Source organism: Poeciliopsis prolifica, unplaced genomic scaffold, assembly GCF_027474105.1.
Source record: "Poeciliopsis prolifica strain line A6 unplaced genomic scaffold, Auburn_PproV2 SCAFFOLD046, whole genome shotgun sequence".
Taxonomy (NCBI): Eukaryota; Metazoa; Chordata; class Actinopteri; order Cyprinodontiformes; family Poeciliidae; genus Poeciliopsis; species Poeciliopsis prolifica.
In genome coordinates this window covers 2,949,688-2,974,323 of record NW_026562421.1, presented here as the reverse complement: position 1 = coordinate 2,974,323, position 24,636 = coordinate 2,949,688, and the positions used below count along the sequence as shown (strand labels likewise).

General features: G+C 38.7%; 3 protein-coding genes across 3 annotated transcripts in view; all 3 read left to right on the top strand.

The window, feature by feature from the left end:
* The first annotated feature begins 171 nt into the window (after nucleotides 1-171).
* ccnt1 (cyclin T1) lies at nucleotides 172-8,143 on the top strand. Its single transcript, XM_055056698.1, has 9 exons — nucleotides 172-352; nucleotides 1,193-1,274; nucleotides 1,354-1,482; nucleotides 3,081-3,141; nucleotides 3,546-3,608; nucleotides 3,715-3,760; nucleotides 3,898-4,061; nucleotides 4,623-4,693; nucleotides 4,789-8,143. The coding sequence occupies exons 1-9, from the start codon at nucleotides 180-182 to the stop codon at nucleotides 6,043-6,045; spliced, it is 2,046 nt and encodes a 681-aa protein (XP_054912673.1). The 5' UTR covers nucleotides 172-179; the 3' UTR covers nucleotides 6,046-8,143.
* Nucleotides 8,144-8,298: 155 nt separating this feature from the next.
* Nucleotides 8,299-16,295, top strand: kansl2 (KAT8 regulatory NSL complex subunit 2). Its single transcript, XM_055056704.1, has 10 exons — nucleotides 8,299-8,363; nucleotides 9,417-9,674; nucleotides 9,757-9,929; nucleotides 10,626-10,740; nucleotides 10,935-11,098; nucleotides 11,185-11,348; nucleotides 12,096-12,192; nucleotides 14,036-14,289; nucleotides 15,075-15,281; nucleotides 16,057-16,295. The coding sequence occupies exons 2-10, from the start codon at nucleotides 9,424-9,426 to the stop codon at nucleotides 16,144-16,146; spliced, it is 1,515 nt and encodes a 504-aa protein (XP_054912679.1). The 5' UTR covers nucleotides 8,299-8,363; nucleotides 9,417-9,423; the 3' UTR covers nucleotides 16,147-16,295.
* A 1,870-nt stretch (nucleotides 16,296-18,165) lies between these two features.
* The window catches only part of nckap5l (NCK-associated protein 5-like), a 43,368-nt gene continuing 36,897 nt past the window's right edge, over nucleotides 18,166-24,636 (top strand). The window contains exon 1 of the mRNA XM_055056695.1: nucleotides 18,166-18,326. The gene's annotated coding sequence lies outside the window, so the exon portion shown is untranslated. The remainder of the gene's footprint in view (nucleotides 18,327-24,636) is intronic.

Genomic DNA, 24,636 nt, shown 5'->3' with positions numbered 1-24,636 from the left:
AAGCACATAATGCTTCCGTTGTATATTTTAAACAGAATCTTGAATGTTTTTATGCTTTGTTGGAATTTAACTCAGTTTTGGAGACATCTGTTGTTCGTCGGCGGAACTGCACCGCTCCCTGGTGTGTGACGTATGTTCCTGTGACGCGAAGAAATTTTAAACTCTCGTCCTTCTCAGTGATGGCGGCTTCGTTTCGTTCGCTCCCTTCAACCTGTAACAACAAATGGTACTACACCCGACAGCAGATCGACAACAGCCCTTCTCGGCAAGCTGGACTTGATCCCGATAAGGAGTTGTCCTACAGACAGCAGGCAGCGAACCTCCTCCAGGACATGGGGCAGCGGCTCAATGTGTATCTTTTGTCGTGGTGCGTCGCACATAGCTAACATTAGCATTAGCTCCTCGGCTATCAAAGTTTAGCTTCTCTCGGAGCCGGCTCGACCGAGAGCGTGGTCGCTTTATGTTGTTGTGGTTTGGACGAGGCCTTGTAGATGTTTTAAGTATATTGATAACTGGTTAGCGCATTTGTTGCTGATTTTAGTACATTATGGCTTGTTTATTCTCTTCGACGGCAGCCGTAAATGCTAACCGCAGCCGACAGGGCCTCTGTGGTTCACAGGCCTTATAAACGTTAGCATTAGCTATGTCTGTTTAGTGAAACTGTTTAGAGTTAGGGTTAAACAACCTGCTTAATGTAACTGTAAACATCATATTTAGAGTGTCTAAAAACAGCGTAGTAGTTATCTAAAGGCAACATTTAGTGTAGTGTTTATATAAAATATTTCTTCCGGCAACGCACTGATGTTTACAGTGCCTTTAAAAAGTAATGACATCCTTGGATGTTTTACCCCTTTTATTCCGTTGCAAATCAGTCATGACCAATACCATTTTTTGTCATAAAAATACAAATCCCTTTCATGTCAAATTGGAAACTGATACATATATAACATAGAAGAGGCGATTCGTCTTCTCAAAGTGACTGACCTAATTCAGCAGAGGCCCATTCAGTTGGTGCCAATACTCTCAATGAGTGGGATGGAGATCATCTGAGTGTAGTGACTGTGTTTCAGATGATTGTAGTATAAATCCTTTGACCCAATGATCATAAACCTAAAGAGAGGCTGACATGGTGTTGATTTTTATTGGTTTGCATTGTTTTGTTTTTATGTTGTCCTTAACAGTCTTGTGTCAGATCCCAACTAACTATTAATACAGCTATTGTGTACATGCATCGGTTCTACATGGTCCAATCATTCACAAGGTTTCACCGAAATGTAAGTATCGGGTTTCTCTTTGCTCTCGCCAGCTCTTAGCTGGACTTTGACGAGCCTAAGAGCTGTTCCTGTCCTTCAGGTCATCGCTCCGGCTGCTCTTTTCCTTGCTGCGAAGGTTGAGGAACAGCCCCGAAAGTTGGAACACGTAATCAAGGTGGCGCATGCATGTCTAAACCCTCAGGATCCCTCGCCAGACGTCCGCAGTGATGTAAGTACTGGGTGTCCATGCAGTCAATCGGTACCACCACAAAACGGGGTTTGTGAAGATATTTGATGCATTTCCACGCCAGAAGCCTTTTTTTACCTATTACTGTAATTTTTGGACTGTTAAGACAACTTTTTTTTTGTTACACTTTTTGAACACTTGAGTTGTGGTTTTACTAACGGGTTCTGAAAAGTTGTACTGCTGCGTTATAAAGAAGACGATGCCAACTCAAGATTGTTATGGCTACACTAAATAATAAAAAACACAAAAGAAAACAAAGGCAATCTATTTGATTCTGTCTCTGACATCCAGAGTAGGAAGGGAAGAGACAACATTTGCTATATTTTTCCTCTTCTTGGCAAGTAATTTAACTAAATTTACCTGTTTAAAAGTCAGGCACACTTATATTTAGCGTATGGAAAAAGCACCAGCTGCCAAATAAACAAAAGCAACCAATAGTATTTTCTTTGGATGTATGTTCAGAAAATGTTTTCCGTCGTTTTGTTACTAAAGGGGTAAAATAAGTCGAATAATTATAGACATTTTTCAAAATCCCAAGAGAACGACACATGGACACATGGCTTCTTCAGGTCATTTTTTAATATTTGGGTGCGCTCAATAGTCCAGAAATTACGGTAAATGTGTCTAGGCCTGTGGCAATAACAAATTTTGCTAAATATTAAATTGTAGTATAAGTTGTGGCAATAAATGATAATATTGCTGTTTTGAGACAATTTTCAAGTTAGTTAAGGGAAATGGCAAATAAAAATGCCATAATGGTAACGGCAAGAACATATTTTCTAAGGTCCATTAACTTTACATTTTAATAAACATTTAACAGTAGAATTATAAGACATTTTTCACATCTAAAATAAATAAATACAATAGAAACAACAAATAAAATGAATTATTAATGTCTAGTTGAGACCAAAGCACCAAATTGAAAGCTTTTATTATCCAGTTTTTGGTAGAAAGAGAGACAAAAGAAGAAAAAAAAATTATGCAAATGGAAAATGAGCTAATTAAAATTTTTCACACAGCTAACTTATTTATTGCTTATTGTGACAGGCCTAACTGTGTCCACAAACAAAAATAATGGGAAATGAAGCTTTTTTTCCTCTTTTATAATTTTAACTACTTCATTTTGCAGTTTCTGACTTTTTATGATTTTTATGTCTATTGCTTCCAAAAAACATTTTTGTTTTTCAATTTATGAAACTTCTGCCTTTCAAAAACAGGGGTTGTAAGTGTGAACTTTTGTTCAGTTCGGTGGCTTGAAATGTGGGTTGAGAGAGAAAAGTATCAGTTGTCCAGGTGTTGTGATGTCAAGCGGTTGTAAAACAAGAGCATCTGTTTGTGCTCTGTGGTGTTAATCATGTTGTCTGCAAGGCGTCCTCAGCGTAACGGGAAAGACGGGTTCTACGACAGAAGGGGAATCTTTTTTTTTTTGCACTAATTGCCCAACCCACAATTTAACTTAAAGGTCAGCCTTTCAGACCATCAGGCGAACATTTAAAAACCACAGCGCATGTTCAGTAGCTCTTGTTTGACAATGATCAGAGGCCTCCCAGTGAGTAACGTGCCTGTCCTCTCAACCTCAGGCTTACCTGCAACAAGCCCAAGACCTGGTCATTCTTGAGAGCATAATTCTCCAGACCCTGGGTAAGTTTAGAAGGAAAAAAAAAAAAACTGGGTCCCTTTTGTTTCCCTAGCAGAAACGTGTGTAGCTTGTAAAGCTAACCGGTTTTTAACTTTTGTTCACAGAAATGCCAAATGTGGTTATCAGCATTGGAAAGTTTCACCTTATCACTGTTAAATGACTTAAACCAGCTCTTTATTTCTCTCATTGTCACATGGAAAGCCATTTTTTTTCTTCTCACATTTGCTGTAAATTTCAGCTTTGAGTTTGGATTAATAAAACCAATTTTCTGATTTCAGGGACTTTAATGTTACGTTTCCCGTTGCAGCTGGATTTAATGAAGCCTGAACGGTTCATATGTTCGTGCTGATATTCTGTGCTCAGTTTTCTAAAGTCTGCTGCCTTTTTTGTCCCCTTTTCATTTCAGCGTTTGAGATCACAATTGATCATCCTCACACTCATGTGGTGAAATGCACCCAGCTGGTCAGAGGTGAGCATCGCACCTAAACACTTACATGCTGGGAGGAGAAAAGAATCAGTTTCTCCTTTAAGCTTATTTTTCAGGCTCTTAAGTTTATTTTGTTCTGGTTTTCCAGCCAGTAAGGATCTGGCCCAAACATCTTACTTCATGGCCACCAACAGGTATACACCCAGCTAAATGTTGTTTTAGGAAGACAGTGTAGATCTGTTCCATGTTGTTTGACTTTCAGCCTGTTTTTAACCAAAATTTTAGTTTTCTGATTTCTTTCTTTTTCTTTTTTTGTTCCCCTGCAACCCAGCCTGCATTTGACCACGTTCTGCCTGCAGTATAGTCCACCTGTTGTCGCCTGTGTCTGCATCCATCTGGCCTGCAAATGGTCCAACTGGGAAATCCCCGTCTCTACGGACGGGAAACACTGGTGGGAGTATGTGGATCCCACAGTCACCCTGGAGCTGTTAGACGGTATGTCTTGGGTTTTATCCTGTCGTTCTGTTTAAGGTGACATAATGGTCCAGATTTATCTAAAAATAATTACAACATTTAATTACAACATATATTTTTCCCATTTACTTGGGAAAAATAGTTGTAATTATGAGTCTTGAAGTCATATTTACAAGTTTTACCACCATAAAACAAGAATTAATTTTGTGTTTAAAAGTTTAAAACCATAAATATTTATGGTTTTAAATATACCACACTAAATGTGGTATATTTGAGTTTTAAAGTTGTTGAGTTTTAATGTCATAATTTCAAGAAAAAAAGGTTATAAGTCATAACTTACAAGTTCCATGTGTAACGTCTGTACAGTTTAAAATTAAAATTTTAATTGCAACTTATTTATAAGAATAAAAATCATAATTATGAGATTACAAGAATAAAAGCTGCATTTACTTGTTTTAAACTTGTAGTTATTTGTTTTATAGTTACATCTTCCTGTCAGGCTTATTTTTATTTTTCTTTCATGGCAGAAATGGGTTTTCATAATCTTTTGAGCGATTTCTGAACTTTTAAATATTTTTGCAGAACTCACCCATGAGTTTCTTCAGATCCTGGAGAAAACACCCAGTCGGCTCAAGCGAATTCGAAACTGGAAGGTGCGTTCATCTTTTAACAAAAGCAGATTTTTGTCGTTATTTTGAGATGCTGAGATTTGGTTTATGATATTTTTCCGTGTCTTCTCCTCTCCCAGGCCGGAGGTCAAACTCCAAAAGCCAAGCCAAAAGTGCAGGAGGACGGAGACCAAAGAGACACCATGATCAGCATGATCTCCATGGTGTCTTCAGAAAGCACCGTGGCGGGCCTGATGAGCCTATCGGCGCCGCCATCCGGCTCCTCCTCCGGGGGCGACAAGGAGCGGGCGGTGCCGGGCAGCGCTGCCACGTGGAGCGGAAAAGGCGCAGTCAGCGGGGAGCAGCCGCCGGCCAACCATGAGGTCCATGCCCCGGCCAAGGTGTCGCTGAGCGAATACCGGGCCAAAAACGCAGACGTCCTTGCTGCCCAGAAGAGGAAACTGGAGAACATGGAGGCCAGCGTGAAGAGAGACTACGCCAACGCAGCGCAGGCTCTCATTGGCCAGCAGAAGAAGCATCATCACCAGCAGTCCGGCTCCTCCTCGTCCTCCGACGTGTCCAACCCCTCGCCCATCATCCTCAAAATCCCTGTGGACAGGGAGCGGTCTGACAAACATTTGAAAATGCGTTTCCCGATGCCCGCAGGCGGGGGCGGTGGCCACGGCGATCGGGGTCAGGACCCAGACATTAAAGTGAAAATACGGGTGCCGGAGAAGCCGAGGGGCGGTTCGGGAGAGGAGGGCAAAAGCCGGGAGAAGCACAGGGAGCGCTCCAACCACCACCACCATCATCAGCAGCATCATCATCATCAGCAGCACCACCACCATTCCTCCTCCAGCAGCGCCTCGTTGTCCTCCTCGCACAAACACTCGTCCAGCTCTGGAGGCTCGCTGGGCAGCAGTAAAAAAGTCCCAAGCGACTCGTCCAGGTCCAGTTCCTCGTCTTCGTCCAGCTCCAGAAAGAGGACGCATTCCCAGGACCCGCACGCCACCTCCGCCGCCAAGGTCAGCAAGACTTCCAGGAACGCCTACCAGCTGCCCTCCCTGTCTTCTGGACAAACCCTGGGTTCGGACGTTCTGCCGCCGCTGGGCCTCTCCCACCACCAGGGGGCATTCTCGCACTCCAAAGGGGACAAGATGGACACTAACGGGCATGGTGCGGCGGGCGGCGCTCAGTCCAACGAGTATCAGGACACTTTTGAGATGCTGAACTCGCTGCTGAGCGCACAGGGCGTGCAGCCGTCGCAGCCGTCCATGTATGACTATCGATCCCAGTACGCGGACTTCCGGTTCCCCAGTGGCTCCAGGGGGGCCAACCCCAGACCGCCGCCCCTGCCCTCAGAACCGCCCCCCCCTCTGCCGCCACTACCCAAATGATCCTATGGTCATTTATGTAGATTTTACTTGAAATCATAAGCGTCCATCTTATGTAAAGTGTTGTAAAAAAAACAAAAAAACAAAAACAACTAAATTAGCTTTTTTTATTAAATTCACCCAACTTTTTTTTAATGTAAGTTTCTATGAGGGAGTATTAGGGCCACGCTAAGAAAATAAATACAATTACGAGAATAAAGTCTAAATAATCCAAGAATAAAGTCAATTTTATGACTTTTTTCACTTAGTACCGTCTACTCTCATATAATTAGGACATTTTGTTGTATTGTTGCGACTTTTCTGAATATTTCAACTTTTTTTCTCAATTTTGCAACTTTATTTTTGTAATATAACTTTTTTTTCTCAAAATACGATTTTACTCATACAACTTTGTCATAACATTATGACCGTATTCTCATAATTTGATGGTTTTGTTCTCATAATTTTATGAATTTAATCTTGTAATTGTATTTTTTCTGAGCGTGGTTCTGACAGTCCTCCGTAAGTTTCAGGGTGACAGCAGAGAAATGTAATAATGCGGTTAGAAGTTTTACATAATGAATCTTAAAGCCTCGCAAAGAACAAAAGATTTTCTTCTGCTCAATTCTATGGAAATGTGACAATGGGGATTTACATTAATGAAATTCAAACTGCCATCAGATATCTTTCACCCCCTTTTTGTACTGTTTTTATAGTATGTTATTTATTGAGTGCTTTAAAAAAAAAAAAAAAACATTAAGTTGACCTTTAAGGTTCCCTCCTTTCTGTCTGCACAGGGAGAAATGTTTTCATCAAGACTGTACAGTTTGAGAGTGCATGTCAACAAAGCCATGTTTTTACATATTTTTTTTTTTTATTTGTATTTTTCAAGGTAAAAAAAGAAAAGAAAAGCCTCCTGCCTCCATAACTAGTGGCTGTTTTATTTGGGTTACTTGTATGAAGATTGTATTGTGGAATCTTTCTCTCTATTTTGTTACTGAAAATTACAGGAAAAAAAAGAAATGTAATGTAATGAAGCTTGTACTCTTAGATTTTAAGTGTTGCAGTCATTGTTTTAAATGGTTGTAAAATGTTCATATTCAGTTACACTAGCTTCATGCAGTGGGAAAGGTTTAATCATATCTACCCAGTACAGTGGTTATGAAGGACAGACATGTAATCTCGCCTTTAATGGTTTTGATTTTAGGTTGTTTAATTGTGTAATCCCTCATGTTAACACTGTTCTGTTTTAATCATGTTAAAATTGGCTTTACACATGCAAATGTTCTTCATATTTAGCTTTTTTATTTTTATTAATCCATCCAAAAAAGACCACTCTTTGAAAAGTTTTTGCACGTCCTCTATAATTACAGCACCTCCATCCCACAGTCTTGAACATGTAGTCCCATAAAGAATGTTTAAATTTTATGCTTGAGCAAATTAGCAAATGTTCTATTTGTTGGCTGTACATTTCATACATAAAGTTTTATATGGGTTTGATTGTGTAATATTTCTGCTCTTAACCTGCTCCCTTTTCGTTTTTAATCAGTTTTCATGTAAAAACAAAAAATGCTTAAAGCAGATTATGGTAATGCAGTACAGCAAATCAGCCATATAATTGTATTTAATTCCCCTCATAAATGATAAATATGTCAGAAAAGAGGCTTTCTTTTCTTTAGGCTTTTAGTTGTAACAGGGAAATGGTGAATGCACTGAATATTTATCTTTGTAGGTGAGCCTACGATGAAATCGACAAAGTGTTACATGTATAATGGTAAAGCTACTAGAGTAGATTTCCAAAACAAATAATCTAATTGGGACAAATGTTTCAGTTGAAGTATTAACATGCTGTGAGAAAATGATTCATTTTTATACTAAGACCATATATATAAGGTGAATGGAAGACACTCATGCAACCTAACAATGCAAAAATCACATTTACAATAGTTTCATGTTTCATTTCTTGGTGTTTTTATTGACACTCAGGTCTGGAAATAAAGAAATTTGATTTTCTTTTTTTTTTTTTTTTTCATTTAATAAGTTATATGTGAACAATGTTTTTTTATATATATAAAATGTGGTTGCTTTATTCCGGAAGTCAATAAATATTTTAAGAAAAAGGGATGTGGACTTTTAATTTCTGTTTTTTGGGCGTGTTGGAAACCGAGTTGTTTCTAGTTTGAGTGGCGACTAGATTAGCCAATCACGAGCCTTACATTTTGTTCTGACCAATCAGCGCTGCACCTGGGTGGGGCTAGATTTGCTGTAATCAAGGAATCCGGGGAGAAGTCGCGTTATTGTAGTTTGGGACTCTGCGTCTGTGCGGACGTCCCTACAGGAAGGTAAGCAGCTTTACTACATAATGCTTCGTTCAGATTATGGCTTCTACATATTGTAGCGATATAATGTATGGCAGCTGATTTTTGGCCGTGCTTGATAAATCTGTGGCCTTTAACGAGGATTATTTAAAGTAGCAGTTAGCTGATGATGCTACCAGCCAGACAAAGATGGCGACTCTTCAACTGAAGTAGTGACGCAGTACAAAGAGGCGGGTTAAAGCTTACAGCGCGGAGTTGGAGCCATCAAACCGCATTGTAAAACAGTTACATACAGTATTAAAATGATATTGTTATTATTAGTGCGGTTTTTATTGTTTTTGTTGAACATTTGCGTTAATTTTCTGTGTGAAAGGTTAACTGGCATTTACCCGCGTAGTAAAACCGTAGAAAATAACGACTTCTAACTGTACCTTGCTACTCTTATGATGAACACATTTTTAAATCTACATTTTTAACATGATTGTAAGTCTGATTCTTTCAATATTGTATTAGCATTCATAACAACTATCAGAGCTGAGTAAGCATCTTGACAGCAGTTCCTTCTGCTAAGCAAGCATGTGGCGACAGTTGAAAGGATTAACTCCCTTTTAACAGGGAGAAATAGGCTCAGTAATACTGCTATAGGACAGATTCAAGAAAAGAAAAACTGATCACATAGTGTTTGTGGATAGTGGAATAACACAGGTAAACTCATAAACCAAGAAGCTCAATTGGTTTTAGATCTCAGGAATTTAGTACCGAAGTTATTGCCTTAAACTTGCATTTCTCAAACGGTGTAAAGTTTTTGCAAATTAACCATCAGAGAATTCAATTTCTTACCTAACAGCACTCATGTAGGTGATAAATATTGTCTCTGCTTTTTGGAAATTGAGATGTTAGCATTTTACTACAGTTATGAGGTCTTTGCTAAATGACAGTCTTCAGTCAGAGGCTGTTTCAGGCTCATTGCGAGACTGACTACTAGTGGAGATCCTTCCTGCCCACAGCGTCAACATCCACAATAACAAAATATCAGAAAATGTTTCAATTTCAGATTGAATTCTCTTTTCTTTCTAGATTTGAGATGAACAGAATCAGAATACACGTTTTGCCCTCGAGTCGCAACCGGGTGAGTCAAACGGCCCGACCGCAGGAACCCCAGGCCTGCGCCTTCACCCAGCGGCCCTGCACCCAGCCTCGCCTCGAGGGCTTCGACTTCTGCATCAAACACATCCTGGAGGACAAGAACGCCCCGTACAAACACTGTAGCTATGTCTCAGCCAAAAACGGCAAGCGCTGCCCGAACGCTGCTCCGAAGGCTGACAGGAAAGATGGGTACATGGAGGAAGGTCAATTTTCATTCTCCTAGCTACTGACTGATTCAAACACGTTTATTTTTCTTATGTTTCTGCTGCAGGGTGACGTTCTGTGCCGAGCATGCTCGTAGGAATGCGATGGCCCTGCGAGCTCAGATGAGGAAGGCTTCTTCAGGTCCATCTCCAGAGACTCTGCTGTCCCAGCTCAGCTGCTTCAACCGATCAGAGACCCACAGTCTAGATGGAGGACGCTCTGAGGCCAGCCGCATCCTGGGTACGAGATTTACATTCATTTTAGGTCCTGGACTTAATCTTAGTTCAGGACCTGAATGCTGCGTACTTTTTCATCTAATTTACGGCTGGAGCTGGCAATTGGTTTAGCAATTGATTAATCTTTCAACTATTCAGATAACTAAATTGGCAAATTCTTCAGATTTTTCATTTAGCCTCTTAAGCCTAGAGAAACAATAAAAAAATACAAATAAATAAATAAATCCCACTTTTAAATAATAAATTAAGCATTTTGTTTCTTAGAGGACAGTAACATAATTCCGTTAGTGAACTCTAGGTCATTAAAAACTGTCCTATTATTTTATTCCTATATATATCCATATAGTGCAAGGCTGATCTGGTAATTAACTTTTGGATTAAAAATCAGATGGGAAAAAAGTTCTTAAATAGATTTTTATGTTCTTTTTTAAGAATTTTAATCTGGTGAAGCTAAAACTGCCACTTGAGAAATTCTGGGTAGAAAATATTTACAGATGAAGGTTTCTTTGTTGGAACTTAAATGCATAATATTTCTATTGTTTACATATTCTCTTATGATGTTATTTCTTTCAGCAGATGAATTTTTCTGTCTGCATACTCCAGTTAATGATTAGTCAATTACTAACTTAATTGCAGATTATTTCAATAATTGTTTGATCACGATCAATCGTTTCTAATCCATTCTCTCTTTCTGTTGCAGATGAAGAAAGTCTGAGTGATGAGGAGCAGGGCCCGCTGGTGTTGGACCAGACCTGGAGAGGAGACCCTGACAGCGAGGCTGACAGTATTGAAAGCGATCATGAAGATCCTCTGAAGTAAGACGAAAATGTTCAGCCATCTTTTCTTCACCAAAATGTTTTATGTGTAGCAGAATTGACAAGTTTAACATTTTGAACTCCTGTTCCGACCAATGAATAATTTCTTATCGTTTACTTTACAAAAGCATTTAACATTATCCTCTTGTAATGTATATGTGCTAATTTAGATTTCTTTTCGATTACCTTTGCAGACATGCAGGGGTTTACACAGCAGAGGAAGTGGCTCTGATCACTAGAGAAAAGCTCATCAGGCTGCAGTCTCTGTACATCGACCAGTTTAAGCGCCTGCAGCATCTGCTGAAGGAGAAAAAGCGCCGATACCTGCAAAACCGTAAACTGGAGCATGAAACCTTAGGTAACTACAACTACCTGCAGTCAGAAGTTATTAGATGACATCTGTTCCCATGGAGTTTTTTAACACGTTTTGTATTTTTGGTTCAGGAAGCAGTCTGTTAACGGGACCTGAAGGTCTTTCCATGAAGGAGAGGGAGAACCTGAAGAAGCTGAAAGCTCTGCGTCGGTACCGCCGCCGGTACGGAGTGGAAGCCCTGCTGCACCGGCAGCTTAGGGAGAGGAGGCAGGCGGTGACAGAGGGAGCCTCTCAGGTGAATACAATATCAATGTTCTATTATACAATAATCATTAAATGAATCATGAAAAATCAAAACAAATTCAATTATTTCTCCTTGCATAATTTATCATTTTCTCTTTTCCCTCTTTGTACAAAAACCTGGCTGATAAAAGTCTTCAGTCTGGTGCTTTGGTCTCTCCTACTTTTATATGGAAGGACAAGTTTGTTCAGAGACTTAATAATTCACTTCATTTGTCTTTTTTGTTGATTTGGTTTGGATATTTAAAATGTCTTCCAGTTCCAGTGTTAAATGCTCATGAATATTTAAAGTTTAATGATCTTTGAGAATGTGTTCTCGCATTATTATGGCATTACATTACTTTAAAATGGTCTCAAAACAACATTATTGTTCATTGCAATAATTCCTGATACGATTTCTGGTCCAGCATAATTTGTTATTGTGACAAGCCTCGTCGAGACTTTTCAATATTTGCAAAGTGGACTCCCTTCTTTTAACGAGACAAAACCCTTATTACGTTTGTTTCTGCCATAAGTGACAAATCCGTTTCCATCAGAAAAAATTGACTATTTTACTCATTTAAAGTGCTGCAGCTTCGTTTATTGTTGAGTCATGCTATCAGCTCCAGCTGAACCACATCAGACATTTTTCTGGTACCCTTTTGAGTCATTTTCTCTTTTGACATTCACGCAGGCTTATTTCTGATGGTTTTCTTTAATTGTTGCATTTCTTTCTCCTGATATTTTCTGTTTTGCGCTGCAGCTCCACATGAGAGCCGGGGGTGAAATCTGCATGGCCTTCGTTGATGGAGTCAGATGCACCAACCCCTGCCTCCCGGTGGCCAGACACTGCCTCTCTCGTATCCTTCGCTCTACTTATGTTGAGTCGCACAGTGAAGTTGTTGTTGTGTTTTGAATTAATTAACCCTCTTTCTACCTTTCCTTTCTTCTTCGGCTCGGATCAAAAGCAGCAGCTTGCAGTAGCTGTTAGTTTTCTCTAAACGGAGCCCAAAATAAAACCTTCCCATGGTCTGTTGATTTTCCCCAGATTTACAGGGACTAAATCAATTCAGTTGGAAGGAACAATCATTTCTAGAGCTCAGCAATGTGGCTCTTTTGTTTATTCAATTTCCAGATTACATTTTTTTTCCCCTTTTGCGTTTTCTTTTAAAAAATAAAAACAATTACAAATGACAGAAAAGATTTTCAAAAGTGGATTTCATTTCAGTCGTCCCTTTTGGGAGTTGGATGATAGAGTATTAGAGCCTAACTACATAAACCCTTATTTAATTATGTGAATATAATCATAATACTTGGTCAACGATGAAGCAATTTTACCAAAAGAATGTTTTGAAATTGCAAGAAAAAAGTCGTTTTATTGCTCAGTCGTTTCAAAATCCATCAATAGTTTGATGGTGATGTGTTCAAATTTGAAGTATTACATTCAATCCAAAAATACTTGTTGTTCTCTAAGGAAAATTAAATTATCTATAAAACCAAAACCGAAAGTATAACTTAACAAGATCCAACATTATTTAATTTTTTTATTTTTCATGTAAGAGTTCTCATAACATTGTTACTTTATTACTTTGTTCTCCTTATATTACGACTTAGTCTGGTAATTATTCATTATTCTCACATTATTTCAACTTTACTCTTGTAATACTATGATTTTATCATCAAAATTAAAAATGTTGAATATCATAGTTTGACTCCAACAGTCCATCATAAGCTTGGCTTGAATTCAAAGACCAAATAAACAGTAGCTGCAAAATACACTTGTTGGACAAGATGGCCGCCCTGGGCGTGATGACATCACTCCAGGGAACTATGGGGGGGGAAAAACATTTTGAAAAATTAAATCTTCGTAAAACAAAAATTTTTTTAATTGATAAAATGAATTTCTTTCCCAGCCGTAACATTTCCTTGAAATGTTTTTTCTGCAGAATAACGCAGGTGAAGCTCAAAAGATTCTGTTCCGATTATAGTGCTGATTTTTTGCTGGTTTATACATTTTGTCTGAACATAAAACCTACAGAAACAAAGATTTATGCAGGTTCTGCGAATCCTTAAAAATGCCTGAATTTCAATGAGATGTTTTGAATATTTGGAAAGTGCCTGATTTCTGCATAAGGTCTTTAAAGATGCTTCAGATCAATCAATCAAATTTTATTTGTATAGCACATTTCAGCAACAAGGCATTTCAAAGTGCTTTACATCAAAAACACAAAGTCGTGCATCATAGAATAAACAATACAGATATTCGAACTGCATAGTTTGGTAACAAAATGCAATGCAGCATTTCATTAAAAGCCTAAATTTGGAAAGTGTATGTACAGTTTTAACCAAATTTAAAAATAATATAAAGACAAAACTTTTTTTCCTCACAGTCTAAAGTTAATCAGGTCAAACTTTTCTTGGTTTAGCTTAGTCAAAATTACCTAAATTATTCCTATTTTTCTAATTTTAAAAACAGTAAGATCAGAAAAATCTCATTACGAGACTTAAAACTATCTTCTTTTGTTCATTTGTGGCGTTTTTATCTCCAAAGTGGTGCTGGCAAAGTTAGAAAACTTATGAAAATGCTCCACATCACATCATAGTCTACAGACTTGTAGTTTTGTGTATTTCTCCTGTTTTTTGTGGGGTTTTAATTGTATTTCTGTCTGAATTCCTTCTTATTTTCCTCAACAAGTTGCTCAGACATCTGCCAGGACAGCAACCAGGTGCTTTTTAAAATTTGCCCGGGGCTGAAAGACGCTCCCTGCGACCGGACCGTCCACATGGGTCAGTCGGACGATCCCCGATGCCCGCTGCACCTCACCCTGCCTCCGCCCATGTACCAGCCAGAGCAGGAGCCGCCACCGCAGGAGCACTTCACCCCGTCCAGCAAGGACATGTACCTGAGCGCGGCGGAGCTGCAGCCCACAGAGAGCCTCCCGCTGGAGTTCAGCGACGTATGTCTGACCTCTGCTGATACGCGCCCACCTTGACACAAACGTCTGCTAACACAGAATCGTTTCACAAACCAAAACTAACCGTAAATAAAATTAGTTTGGCAATTAATTTATCTGTCTTGTCAAATTGAATGAATTGGTGTAAATTTTTGGTAAGTCTAAGCAGCAGGGGGCGACACTGAGGTGTTAAACTGAGCAACATTGTTTGCAAAGGTGATCCATCTGTGACACTCGGTGCCTGCAGCAGAGCGTAGCAGCTGACTTGTTTTAGATGTCTCTTTAAACATAAAGCAGGGAAAATGAAGCAGCAATTAATCGCATAATAAATTAAAACAAGCTCAATTATTTCCATTTGCATCATTTATTATTTTTCTTTCTACCAAAAACTGGATAAGTTTTCTTTGACCTCAATTAGACCTTTTTTAATTTTTTTTTTGAAAGACAATTTTGTTTACAGAGACTCCATAATTAGTTTTATTTGTCGTTTCTGTTGTTTAGTTTGTTGAATATTTAAAATGTTTTCCAGTTGCAGTGTTAATTAGAATTTAAAGTTTATTCATCTTTGAGGATGTGTTCTTGCTTTATTATGCCATTACTATTATTTTTACTTAAATATTGTCTCAAAACAACAGTATTACCGTATGTCGTAATAACTTCATCGTAACTACAATTATTAAAACGATTTATTTCAGCTCATTGATGCAGAAGTGAATAAAAATGTTTAGTTTTTTTAACCTTTTTTTATTGATTTTTGTCCTCATGAGGAGCTGCTGTGTGTTTTGCAGGACCTGGACGTGGAAGGGGACGGCATGCAGGGGCCCCCGTCCCCCTTGCAGTTTGACACGGCCCTGGCCCTGGAGGACCAGACCATCAGAGCCATCGCCGAGGCTCCGATGGACATCCTGACCGGAGAGGACCCAGACCAGGTGGACCTGGACACCTCAGGACACGAGCTTTCAGAAAGAGACATGGACGCCATCATGGATGACCAGGTCAGTTTGAGGCTCCACCGAGATTGTGGACCCCTCTGTGATTCCTCATAAAGGACGAGATTTGATCTTAGTCGAAGAGACTTTTTGTTGTATAACTATTGCCAAAAATAAAAATTTGCATTTGTCTTTCTAGTTATTTAAGTTTTTATGTAAGAAATAAATATTTTCTGAGTAACTCTCCATCCTGTTTTTTGCATAACAATCATTTTAAACTATTAAAAATGTTATTCAAGGCAATAATGGCTTACTTCAAAATTTGTAAAGATAGCATAATCATGTATCATGTCAGGAAAATGACCACAAATGTCTCTGGACCTAAAGTGCTTAAGCTTTCACCTTTAAGGTTAATATTGTTTATAAAACCTAAAATCAGGAAAAAATGCATTTTTCTTAACTGAAAGAAAAATAATCCCCCCAAAAAGCACATGTAATTGAAACTGAATGAGCATTTAAAGATTAACTGAATAATCTAGAAACTGCTTAGTTTTTGTCTTAAAAATGGGGATTTTTAATGGTTAGCTAAAACTTGTTTAATAACTCAAATGAAGCCTGCTGTGTTTGAGTTAAGTAACCAAACATATTGAAGTGGCACAACCAGAGCAGAACAACATCAACTCATGTTATTTAACATAAATGTCACGTTTCAGTTCTTGTGAAAGTTTTGATTCTCAGTTTGTCTCATAACGAAGCAGCAAGAAGAACTGTTGCTGCCGTGGTTTTTTGATGGCCGACTTGTTGTAGAAAACTTTGATTTATTTCTGGTGTCTTTCCTCAGGTGGTGTCAGACGTAGGTGGAGGAGAAGAAGACGCCACCGACAGCTCGGCCCAAGACCTGGACCTGGCAGCCGGCGACGCTCCTCGATGAACAGACAGACGGCTTTTTATTTTCTGCTACTTTTGGTTCCAATGATTTGGTTCTGTGAATTGGTAATCTTCTGATCTACCGGGATACCTGGCGGTACTCAAGTGTTTGTTTGTTGTAATAAAAGGTGACAGAGGAACGAAACGCTGTCAGCTGGTTGTATTTGTCTTTATTTTAGTGTAGAGGCGTTCATAAACCAGGGGCCATTCATGGGCCCTGGTTTTGAATGGTTTTTCAATGACAAATTTATATCTTTAATGAAACACTTTAGATGCAAAATAAGTGGTTTTCTGTCAATAGTCACGTTGAAATTTGTTTTTGCTTTTATTTTAATTCCATAGTCAGTAGGGCCACAAACCTCCAGCAACATGTTACTAAAAAAACAGATTTAGTCACACAGTTAGTGAAGAAAGTTTTCATATCTGTTGCTGGGAATAAACTACAAATATCGTCACCAGCAAGTTAACGAACTTGGACAGTTTTTGGACCTTTTTAACTAAATTATTACATGTTAATTTGTTGCTTAACAGGTCAAAATAAAATAATTCACAACAATATCACTAGATTTTTTTATTGAAAAAATAAATGATTTGACCCCCAAGTGGTTGAAACCATTAAAAACCTTTATTGGTAACTGTTTTGTATTTTTTTTTTTTTTTTTGCCAGTGTTCTCAACAGGTGCCTCAAAATCCAGTTTCTTTCGTTATTTTAGTCCAGCTAAGCTTCTATAAGATGTCCAACTATGCAGCAAAACTAAATCTGACAGATTAAACTGGAAAAATATTTGATAAAGCCGTTTCTCGTTAAGGAGATTTCAGCTAAGTGCTCTTTAAAATTCCTCCCCAGATTGCGAGATACTGTAGATTTGTTTAGTTCCAACAGGGAGCTGCAAGCTGCATTCAGTTCACTCTGGGGAACTAATGTTGTGGAACTGGGGTTCCTACTGGATCCTGAAACACGAGAAGAGGACGTTAAGACTTTTTTCACGAATTTTTCCAACTTCTTTAAGTTCCAGGAGGGAAACCCAGACTTTTACTGCTCTTACAGGATCTCGGTGTATTCCCAGACCAGAGGGTCTATAAACTCCTAAAACCGCTTCATGTGTGCAGTTTTATAGTGCAATCAAGTAACTGTTGGCTCCAGTTGTAGAAATGCTGCAACAATCAAATGTAAAAGAAATTGAATGTTTCGAAATCGAGGCTCTGTCTCCTTAAGAAGCTCCTACTCTTTCTGAGACTCCGCCTTCAGCACGTCGTCATGGCAACATTTCTACATTTTGCCTTTAAAGTCTTTCTTAGGGCTGACGATTAATTTCAAAACTCCAGTTTCCTGTTTTTCTCCATCTCTGTTTCTTCATCTTAAAATCTAAGGAACGGTTGGATGCAAGAACTTTGTAAGAAGATGATTGCATTCAGTGGTTGATGTCTTACAATCTGCGGCGAGATCAAGGGATGGTCAGTCAGTGTAAATTTGTTTATGATCGCCTGAAATAAACCCACATCTCAGTTTGGGGAAACGTGATGTAAAGAAAAGAGGGCCGATCAAAGCACCTTGAGGAACTCCACATGTGAATTAGAAGTTAAAACTGAATGTTTTCCCTGTACAAAAAAAAAGAAAACATTGGAGAATATCCGTTATCTTTACGCTCAGTTTGGACGCATTGACTGCAAAGTCCTAGAATATGGTCATTCATGGTGTCTGATAGTTTTGACCTTTTGACCCTTTCTTTGGTTGATGCATGTTTGCTGGTGGATGCAGAGTCAATAATAATGAGTCACTCAATACTTTACTCAGTTCACATTTTACCACATACTTTTTACTCTTATTTGACTAAAAACATGTTGTGCTACTTTTATTTGAGTGCCATCCTCTGCCCACCTCTGGTTCTGACCCAATTATAGTTTCTAGGTTTACAGTGAAGCTCAGCTTCTTGGAACCACCTCAGAAAAAAAAGGGGGAAAAAAAACGGGGCGGGTTCGGCCGTTTTCATGCAATGACATCACTTTTCCTCCGACCCAAACACAGAACCCAACGCCGAGGCGGAGGAGGGGACAGCGGCCGCTGGCTGCACTGGAGCCGCCGCTGCGACGATGAGCACAAGCCGCTTATAAACCCCAAAGGTTTGGAGGTTTTCTCATCCCTGTCAGCCATGATCCGGAGGAGACGCGCGTCTACCGGATGAGGTGAGCGCGGGGTGAAAAACGCTCTTTCTGTGCCGTGAAATGATTGTGCAGGAACAGGAGCGGGTGAAGCTCTGCTCGGCTCCGGTCCGCTCCGGTCCGGTGTTTCATGATGGATGTTTGGTTCTGAACGTTTTGCTGCTGTTTGTGGGAGAAGCTGCAGGGCGTTTCGGCTCTCGCTGCCCGTCGGAGCGGAGTCGCCTCGGCGCAGCGTTCGGGTCTGCAGGGCCCGTCCTGCACAGAATGCAACCATTTCACCAGCACTGCTGCATCTAAAGCAGACAAATGTGGGTTTAATCCGCGTTTAGGGCTGAAATGTAAGGTTTTATTTAGCCTCGAAACCCAGAAAGGGGAACCCAGAGAGGGAACTGGTGTGCGCGGCTCTGGTTTCATCCTGCAGCTTATTTATGATGGAAATCAGCTACGCCTCTCTGAAAGCAGTGATCCTCCACAATCAGAAGAAATGCATTAATAACAAGCGATAAATGATCATCTGGGGATGGATTCATAAATTTAGATGTTGGAGAATTACTTTGAACAAAGAAATCCGTAAAAATGTCACTTCCCTTGCGTGCAGGGGCGCTTCCAGGAGGATTTAACAGGGGGGCCAGAACCCAGAACAGTAGGAAAGACTAGATGAATGAATAAATGTTGCAATAATTTATATTCTAAACAATATGCATATAAAGCCCCTTATTTAAAAAAAAATAAAACGTTTTAAGGTGGAATTAGGGCATTTATTGTCTTGTTTATAATTTATTTTAATATGTTTCTTATTTGCTCTTGTCAATTTAAATTTCTCTTTTGTTTAAAACTCTCAAAAAAAACCTAAATAGTTAATTTTTCCATTTTTTTCTACTGTCTGCACTGTGAAAATATCAATGAATTTGAAAATTTGATTAAATTTAAGGTGGTTTGATGATATAAATGACTGGTGTCATGAAGAACCATATTGTAAATGGGAATGTTTATTCAACAGAGACTCTGATTGCTGCAACACACAGTCACAGATTTATTGTTAGAACCACAAATATTGTGATGAAACTAAGTCTATATAGTCCACCTCTCTTGGTCTCTCCAAGTGTTTTGTGAAAGGACTGACGCCTCCGCTGCTGGTTTTGTTTGTGTCCAGTTGTCATGCAAATCTTAAAAATAAAGAAAATGTGACGTTTTTGGAGTAAATCCTCCAGGATCACAGTAGTTTTGTCAGATGTTGACGCTACATTTGGCTGTAATTAACAGGAAGTAGAGGTTGAAATCTGGGCTTATAAATGTTTCTGTGCCTCTGGTAAGGCTCAGATCCATCAGCGGAGGTGACGGTTTGCTACTTATTATTCTGAAAATGTTTTTTCTGTCTCTCCTTTTACAGCATTAAGTCTTTAGCTGAAAAACCAAAGAACTGCCTCCAGTGAACAGAGTTTCATTTTATTTTTAGCAAAAATGAGGAGGTTATTTAGAATTTAGCAATTTCCATCAGCATTTTGTAATATAAAACCTGAAAAACTTTGATGGAAACCCAGATGCTAGCACATGGCAGCGCAGCCTGACTCAGCTAAACTCTCCACAGTTTGAGTTGTTTTCACAAGTCACTGACTTTGTGTTGCTGCTTTAGAAATATTTTTTTCCCTCATTAAACCTTTTCAAAAGTTATACTTACTGCTACATGTACACAATAAATTGTTGGGCCTTTTGCGCTAATACCAGTAAATATAACTTTTAGTTACTCACCACATCGATCACTTGATGTCAAGTAAGGTAAAAAAAAAAGCAGTGTACACCTAAATACTGCCACCTGTAGGTGGGAGTTATCAGTCACTGAAACTCAGTGATTTTCTGGAAAAATTGCAGTGAACTCCCCTCCACATCCCTCCTTTTGTGAAGTTAGCATAGCCACCAATGACGTGTGTTGTTTCTCCACCATTAGCACAATTAGTAGTGAGGACATGAGAATGATTGACAGCGCTAGGACCCTCCTCCGGGCTCTGATTGGTTTGTTTTGGTTTCCATGAATTTACGTGAATTTCTGCAATCTGACGTCAATCGTAGATCGATCTTTTCTCAGATTATCTGTCTCGCAACAAGCTGTCCCGACATGGTGAGAGTTTCACCAGATATGTAAAAAAAAAACATTCTTTATAAAAGTTATATACTGCAGTTATTAAGAAGTTTGTAAAATGCGGCTAAGGTTATTAAGCGCTCAGCTATTGTTGGTTTGATATCCATGGTTTCCTGATTTCAGCAGCTGGTACTTTGTCTTCCAAGCAGAAACAAGTGAACTTTTAAGGTCTGTAAGAATCGAAAATCGAAGCTGAACTTGTCGACTTCAGGATTGTAACAGTGAAGGAGAGCAGGGATGAGAAAACAGACCAGCATCTGAATCTGACTGGATCTGTGGTTCTGCTTTGTGCTTTAACAATGCTGCTTTTCTTTAATCAGGACGGCACGTTTTCTCAATGGTTCCCTGTCACGCGGAGCGGATTCTTCCTTGTTTGTTTTCACTTCATAAAGTGATTTTATCACCACCAACACATGTGTTAATAATGCCAATAATATCTGGGCCAATCAGAGATTAAACGGGTTTAAGACCTCTATGAAATAGTTGCGGTGTTATCAAAGAGTCTGTTTTTGTTCAGAGCTTAATGATCTCTGCTCTGCTGGTTGGAGGCCAGAGATGTGCTCATGCTGTTTTCATTGTCTTGTCGTTTTGCCGTTTTCTTTTTTTGGTTTTGCTGAACAAAGAGTGCGCTTGACTTCAGAAGAAACGAGGGGGGAATGACTGGGAAGAATTTGGGCTGTAAAATATTTAGCTTTCACTGAAGATCTGCTGAAACATTCGATGAATTTTTTAGTGTTTGCAGGCTGCTTTATCCTCATCCTAATGCTTTTCTTTTCTAGATTTTTTGCTGATTTAGTGTTGAAGTTTGCTGCTTTTGGCAGCTTCTGATAAACACTGTATATCATGTACGACATCTGTGAAGACCACATTTAAAAAAAAGCCTCATTTTAAACAAAGAGCTTGTTGTTTGAGCCTGATTTGTTTTACCTATAATATAAACCTAAATCTTTCTTCTGTGACTCTATTGGATTCCTGTCTGACCGATAAAAGCAAATAAAAGCGATAATGATGCAGCATAAATGGGAAACTTTGGTATTTTCTTCACTTTTTGATGATGATGATGCTCTGCAGATTGTGTTGCCAGTCATCAGTGGAATACAAAATATAACTTTCCCCTTTGATTTAGTCAAATGACTCACAATTTGTTGACATATTTTTGATTTAAATAGTCTTTTTGAGGTGGAGAACAAAAGAGTGAAAACATTGCGTTGAAGCGTAACCAGAAGAAAACACATTTCTGTCATTTTAGGCCTTTGGAGATCTTTATTCATGATGCTTCTTTAGTTTTGTGGGTTTGTTTTTGTGTCTAGTTCATGAAGATTGTAATAAACGTTGTTATATTTATGTTTATTTCCAGTTGGATACAGATAAAAATAACGTTTGATGATGAATTGAAGGTGAAAATCTACTTTCTAAGATGAAGACCAAGTTTTACACAGAAACCGCTGTGCTTGAGTTAGCATCACAAACGTTAGCATCACAAACATTAGCATCACAAACGTTAGCATCACAAACATTAGCATCACAAACGTTAGCATCACAAACATTAGCATCACAAACGTTAGCATCACAAACATTAGCATCACAAACGTCAGCATCACAAACTTTAGCCACACGCGTCTTTGAGCTGACCTTTGTGAAATTACTGCAGGTTGGATACAATCAGTAATAGCTATTTAGCTGACAGTGGAGCTAATTCATTTAGCATGTTCATTTAGTTCTTAGCTAAATAAAGAGATAATTTATGTGGGTGTTTTGTAAACTTAAAGTTGAAGAATGTTTGACAATAAGATGTTTTGGTTTTTGACTGAGAATTCTTCAAGTAGTTGGAAGAAGAAGCTAAATTCACTAAACGTTTTCAAAGTTAGCAAAAGCAGAAATTAGCCTCCTTGTTAGCACATTCTCAGATCAGCAGAAGTGTGCCAACCACAATAAAGAAAACAATTCATTTCCTGCTCACACCTGTTGGCTTGTTGCACTCTGGTTTTCCATTTGACACATCATCATTTCATTTTAGGTCATAAAAATTACGTTTTTATGAAGGCCTCCCTCTAAAAGTTTGTGTTTTGTCAAAATGTAATAGTAATAAATTCATAATAATCTCAAAGATCAATAAACTTTAAATTTTAATGAACGTTTAGCATTATAAATGGACATTTTAGATGATACGTCATTCAAATAGAAAATAATGAGCTCATTTTAATGATCGATTAATTGAATTGTTGCAGCATTTTTAGGTTATAAAAATATGACTAAATATATCAATTTGTTCGCTTGTGTCCATTTAGTTCAGGAATAAGAAGTTTTCCCTCAAGAAAATTGCTTTTAGAAGTAATTTACCTTTTGAAGCAATTTTCTTATTTTAAAAAAGTAAGTAAGAAACTTTGCAAAGTTTCTTACTTACTTTGCATTTCTTGCATTTCTTACAGCTTGCAAGAAATGCAAGCTGTATTTATTGCAGCTGCTAGCAAGGAAACAGCAAAATTACTTTCCTGGGTCAAAATTTGCAGTCTACCTTTCTGCTTTGGGATAATTTTATGTCTGAATTCATCTGTCAGACCTGAAATCCAGAGCTGGAAAGCGGCGGTGCTGTGTGGGGAACATGCAGAGCCTGAACTGGCGTTGGGGGTTGGTGTGTGTGGATAAATGTGGTTCCACTCTGGCTCGCAGTGTGATGTTTTGGGTCTGTGCCGCCCGTGTTTGGTGCCGATTGAAGTTTCTCTGAGTGCCCAGTCGCAGTGCAACTTTTGAGATAGCGTTTCCAAGCTTTGCAGCATTACATCACGAGAAGTCATGCCAACAACTTATTGAAGCGGAACGGGCAGCATGAATGCCGTCTCTCTCTCTCTCTCTCTCTCTCTCTCTCTCTCTTTTTCTCTGTTTGCCTGTAATTGTTCACAGATGTTCTGAAGGCATTTCTGTCCCACATTTTGTATCGGGCGCTTCGTGTCGACGCCACATTCGCTGCTGAGACTTTATTAGAAAGGAAATGTGGCCCAGACCAAGTGTTTAATTTGGATGCTGGTCCTGTTAACTGGTTTATCTCGTTAAAGTATTTACAAGAGTTGCAAAATGGTTCATTCCTCAAGAAAAAATTCTTTAACATTTCTTATAACTTTGCAAGACATGACCCTAACATAGGCGTGTGATAACAATGCCAGCATAAGAAGCCGGTGTTTATGGTCAATTGTGTTGGATATTCTGTCAAGAACAAACCAATAAAATCTTAACAATTGTTGTAAATTAACCAGGAAATCAAAAGAGAAAAACATTCGAATGAAATGCATTTCAAAAACGCTTTCCGTGATTTGAAAATAAATAATCTGGAAAACAGTGTTTTTCAGTTGGGGATGTATATAAAAAAATAAGTGCATCAGAAAATACAGTTGAAACCAGAAGTTTACATACAACCAATGAAAAGACAGGAAACTGTTTTACCTCACTGTCTGAAATTAAATCAGATAAACTACCAAAATCACTTCCATTTACTAAATGCCACAAAAATGAGAGGAGATGTCAGATTTTCATTTCTTAATTTTAAGCTTACATATATCTGGTCAGTATTTAATTGGATTTCCATTGAACTGTACAAGTTTAGTAATATACTTAAACATCTTTGTAACTTCTCCCTCTATCTTCTAAATAGAACGACGGTCTTTATGTCCAGACCTTTCTCTTTAGTTTCATCAAACCACAAAACATTTCTCCAGAAATGAAGTGTTTATTCCTGTGTGCTTCTGCAAACTACAGTCTGGCTTCCTGTCGTCTTCTTTTACGTTTCTGCCAGTGGTAACTTCCTGTTGTTGATCACGTGACTCATTTGTTATGAAAAAATGTTTCCAATGCAGTTTTGCAAAACACACTAATTTGGAAGAAATACCTCAACCTAGTGGAAAAACTTTTTATTATAAAGCTTTTTTAAATTGTCGTGTTTTCATTATGCAAATTTACTTCTGTATTTCCAATTTGCGTGGTTTTATGGGGAAAGGAAGCACAGCTGCTGATGCAGAATATTTTGCTCCGCAGCTGGCGCTCCCGTCTCCTGATGAAGCTGCTGTGATTCTGTTTAATCCCAGCTGTGTCTGGTGAAAGGATTATACAGATTCAGGTGAAAAGCTGGTCAGGTGTCGGTGGTAATTTATCTGCCAACGCGTCCCGAACCCATGCGCCGTTTCTGTTTCCTCTGCAGCAGAAAAC

Excerpts from the sequence above, each read along its gene's own strand:
- kansl2 (XM_055056704.1), top strand. The coding sequence starts at position 9,424 with ATGAACAGAATCAGAATACACGTTTTGCCCTCGAGTCGCAACCGGGTG. Across the intron at positions 9,675-9,756 it reads AAGGCTGACAGGAAAGATGG|GGTGACGTTCTGTGCCGAGC; the intron begins GTACATGGAGGA and ends TTTCTGCTGCAG. Across the intron at positions 10,741-10,934 it reads GATCATGAAGATCCTCTGAA|ACATGCAGGGGTTTACACAG; the intron begins GTAAGACGAAAA and ends TTACCTTTGCAG.
- ccnt1 (XM_055056698.1), top strand. The coding sequence starts at position 180 with ATGGCGGCTTCGTTTCGTTCGCTCCCTTCAACCTGTAACAACAAATGG. Across the intron at positions 3,142-3,545 it reads CATAATTCTCCAGACCCTGG|CGTTTGAGATCACAATTGAT; the intron begins GTAAGTTTAGAA and ends TTTTCATTTCAG. Across the intron at positions 3,609-3,714 it reads ATGCACCCAGCTGGTCAGAG|CCAGTAAGGATCTGGCCCAA; the intron begins GTGAGCATCGCA and ends CTGGTTTTCCAG.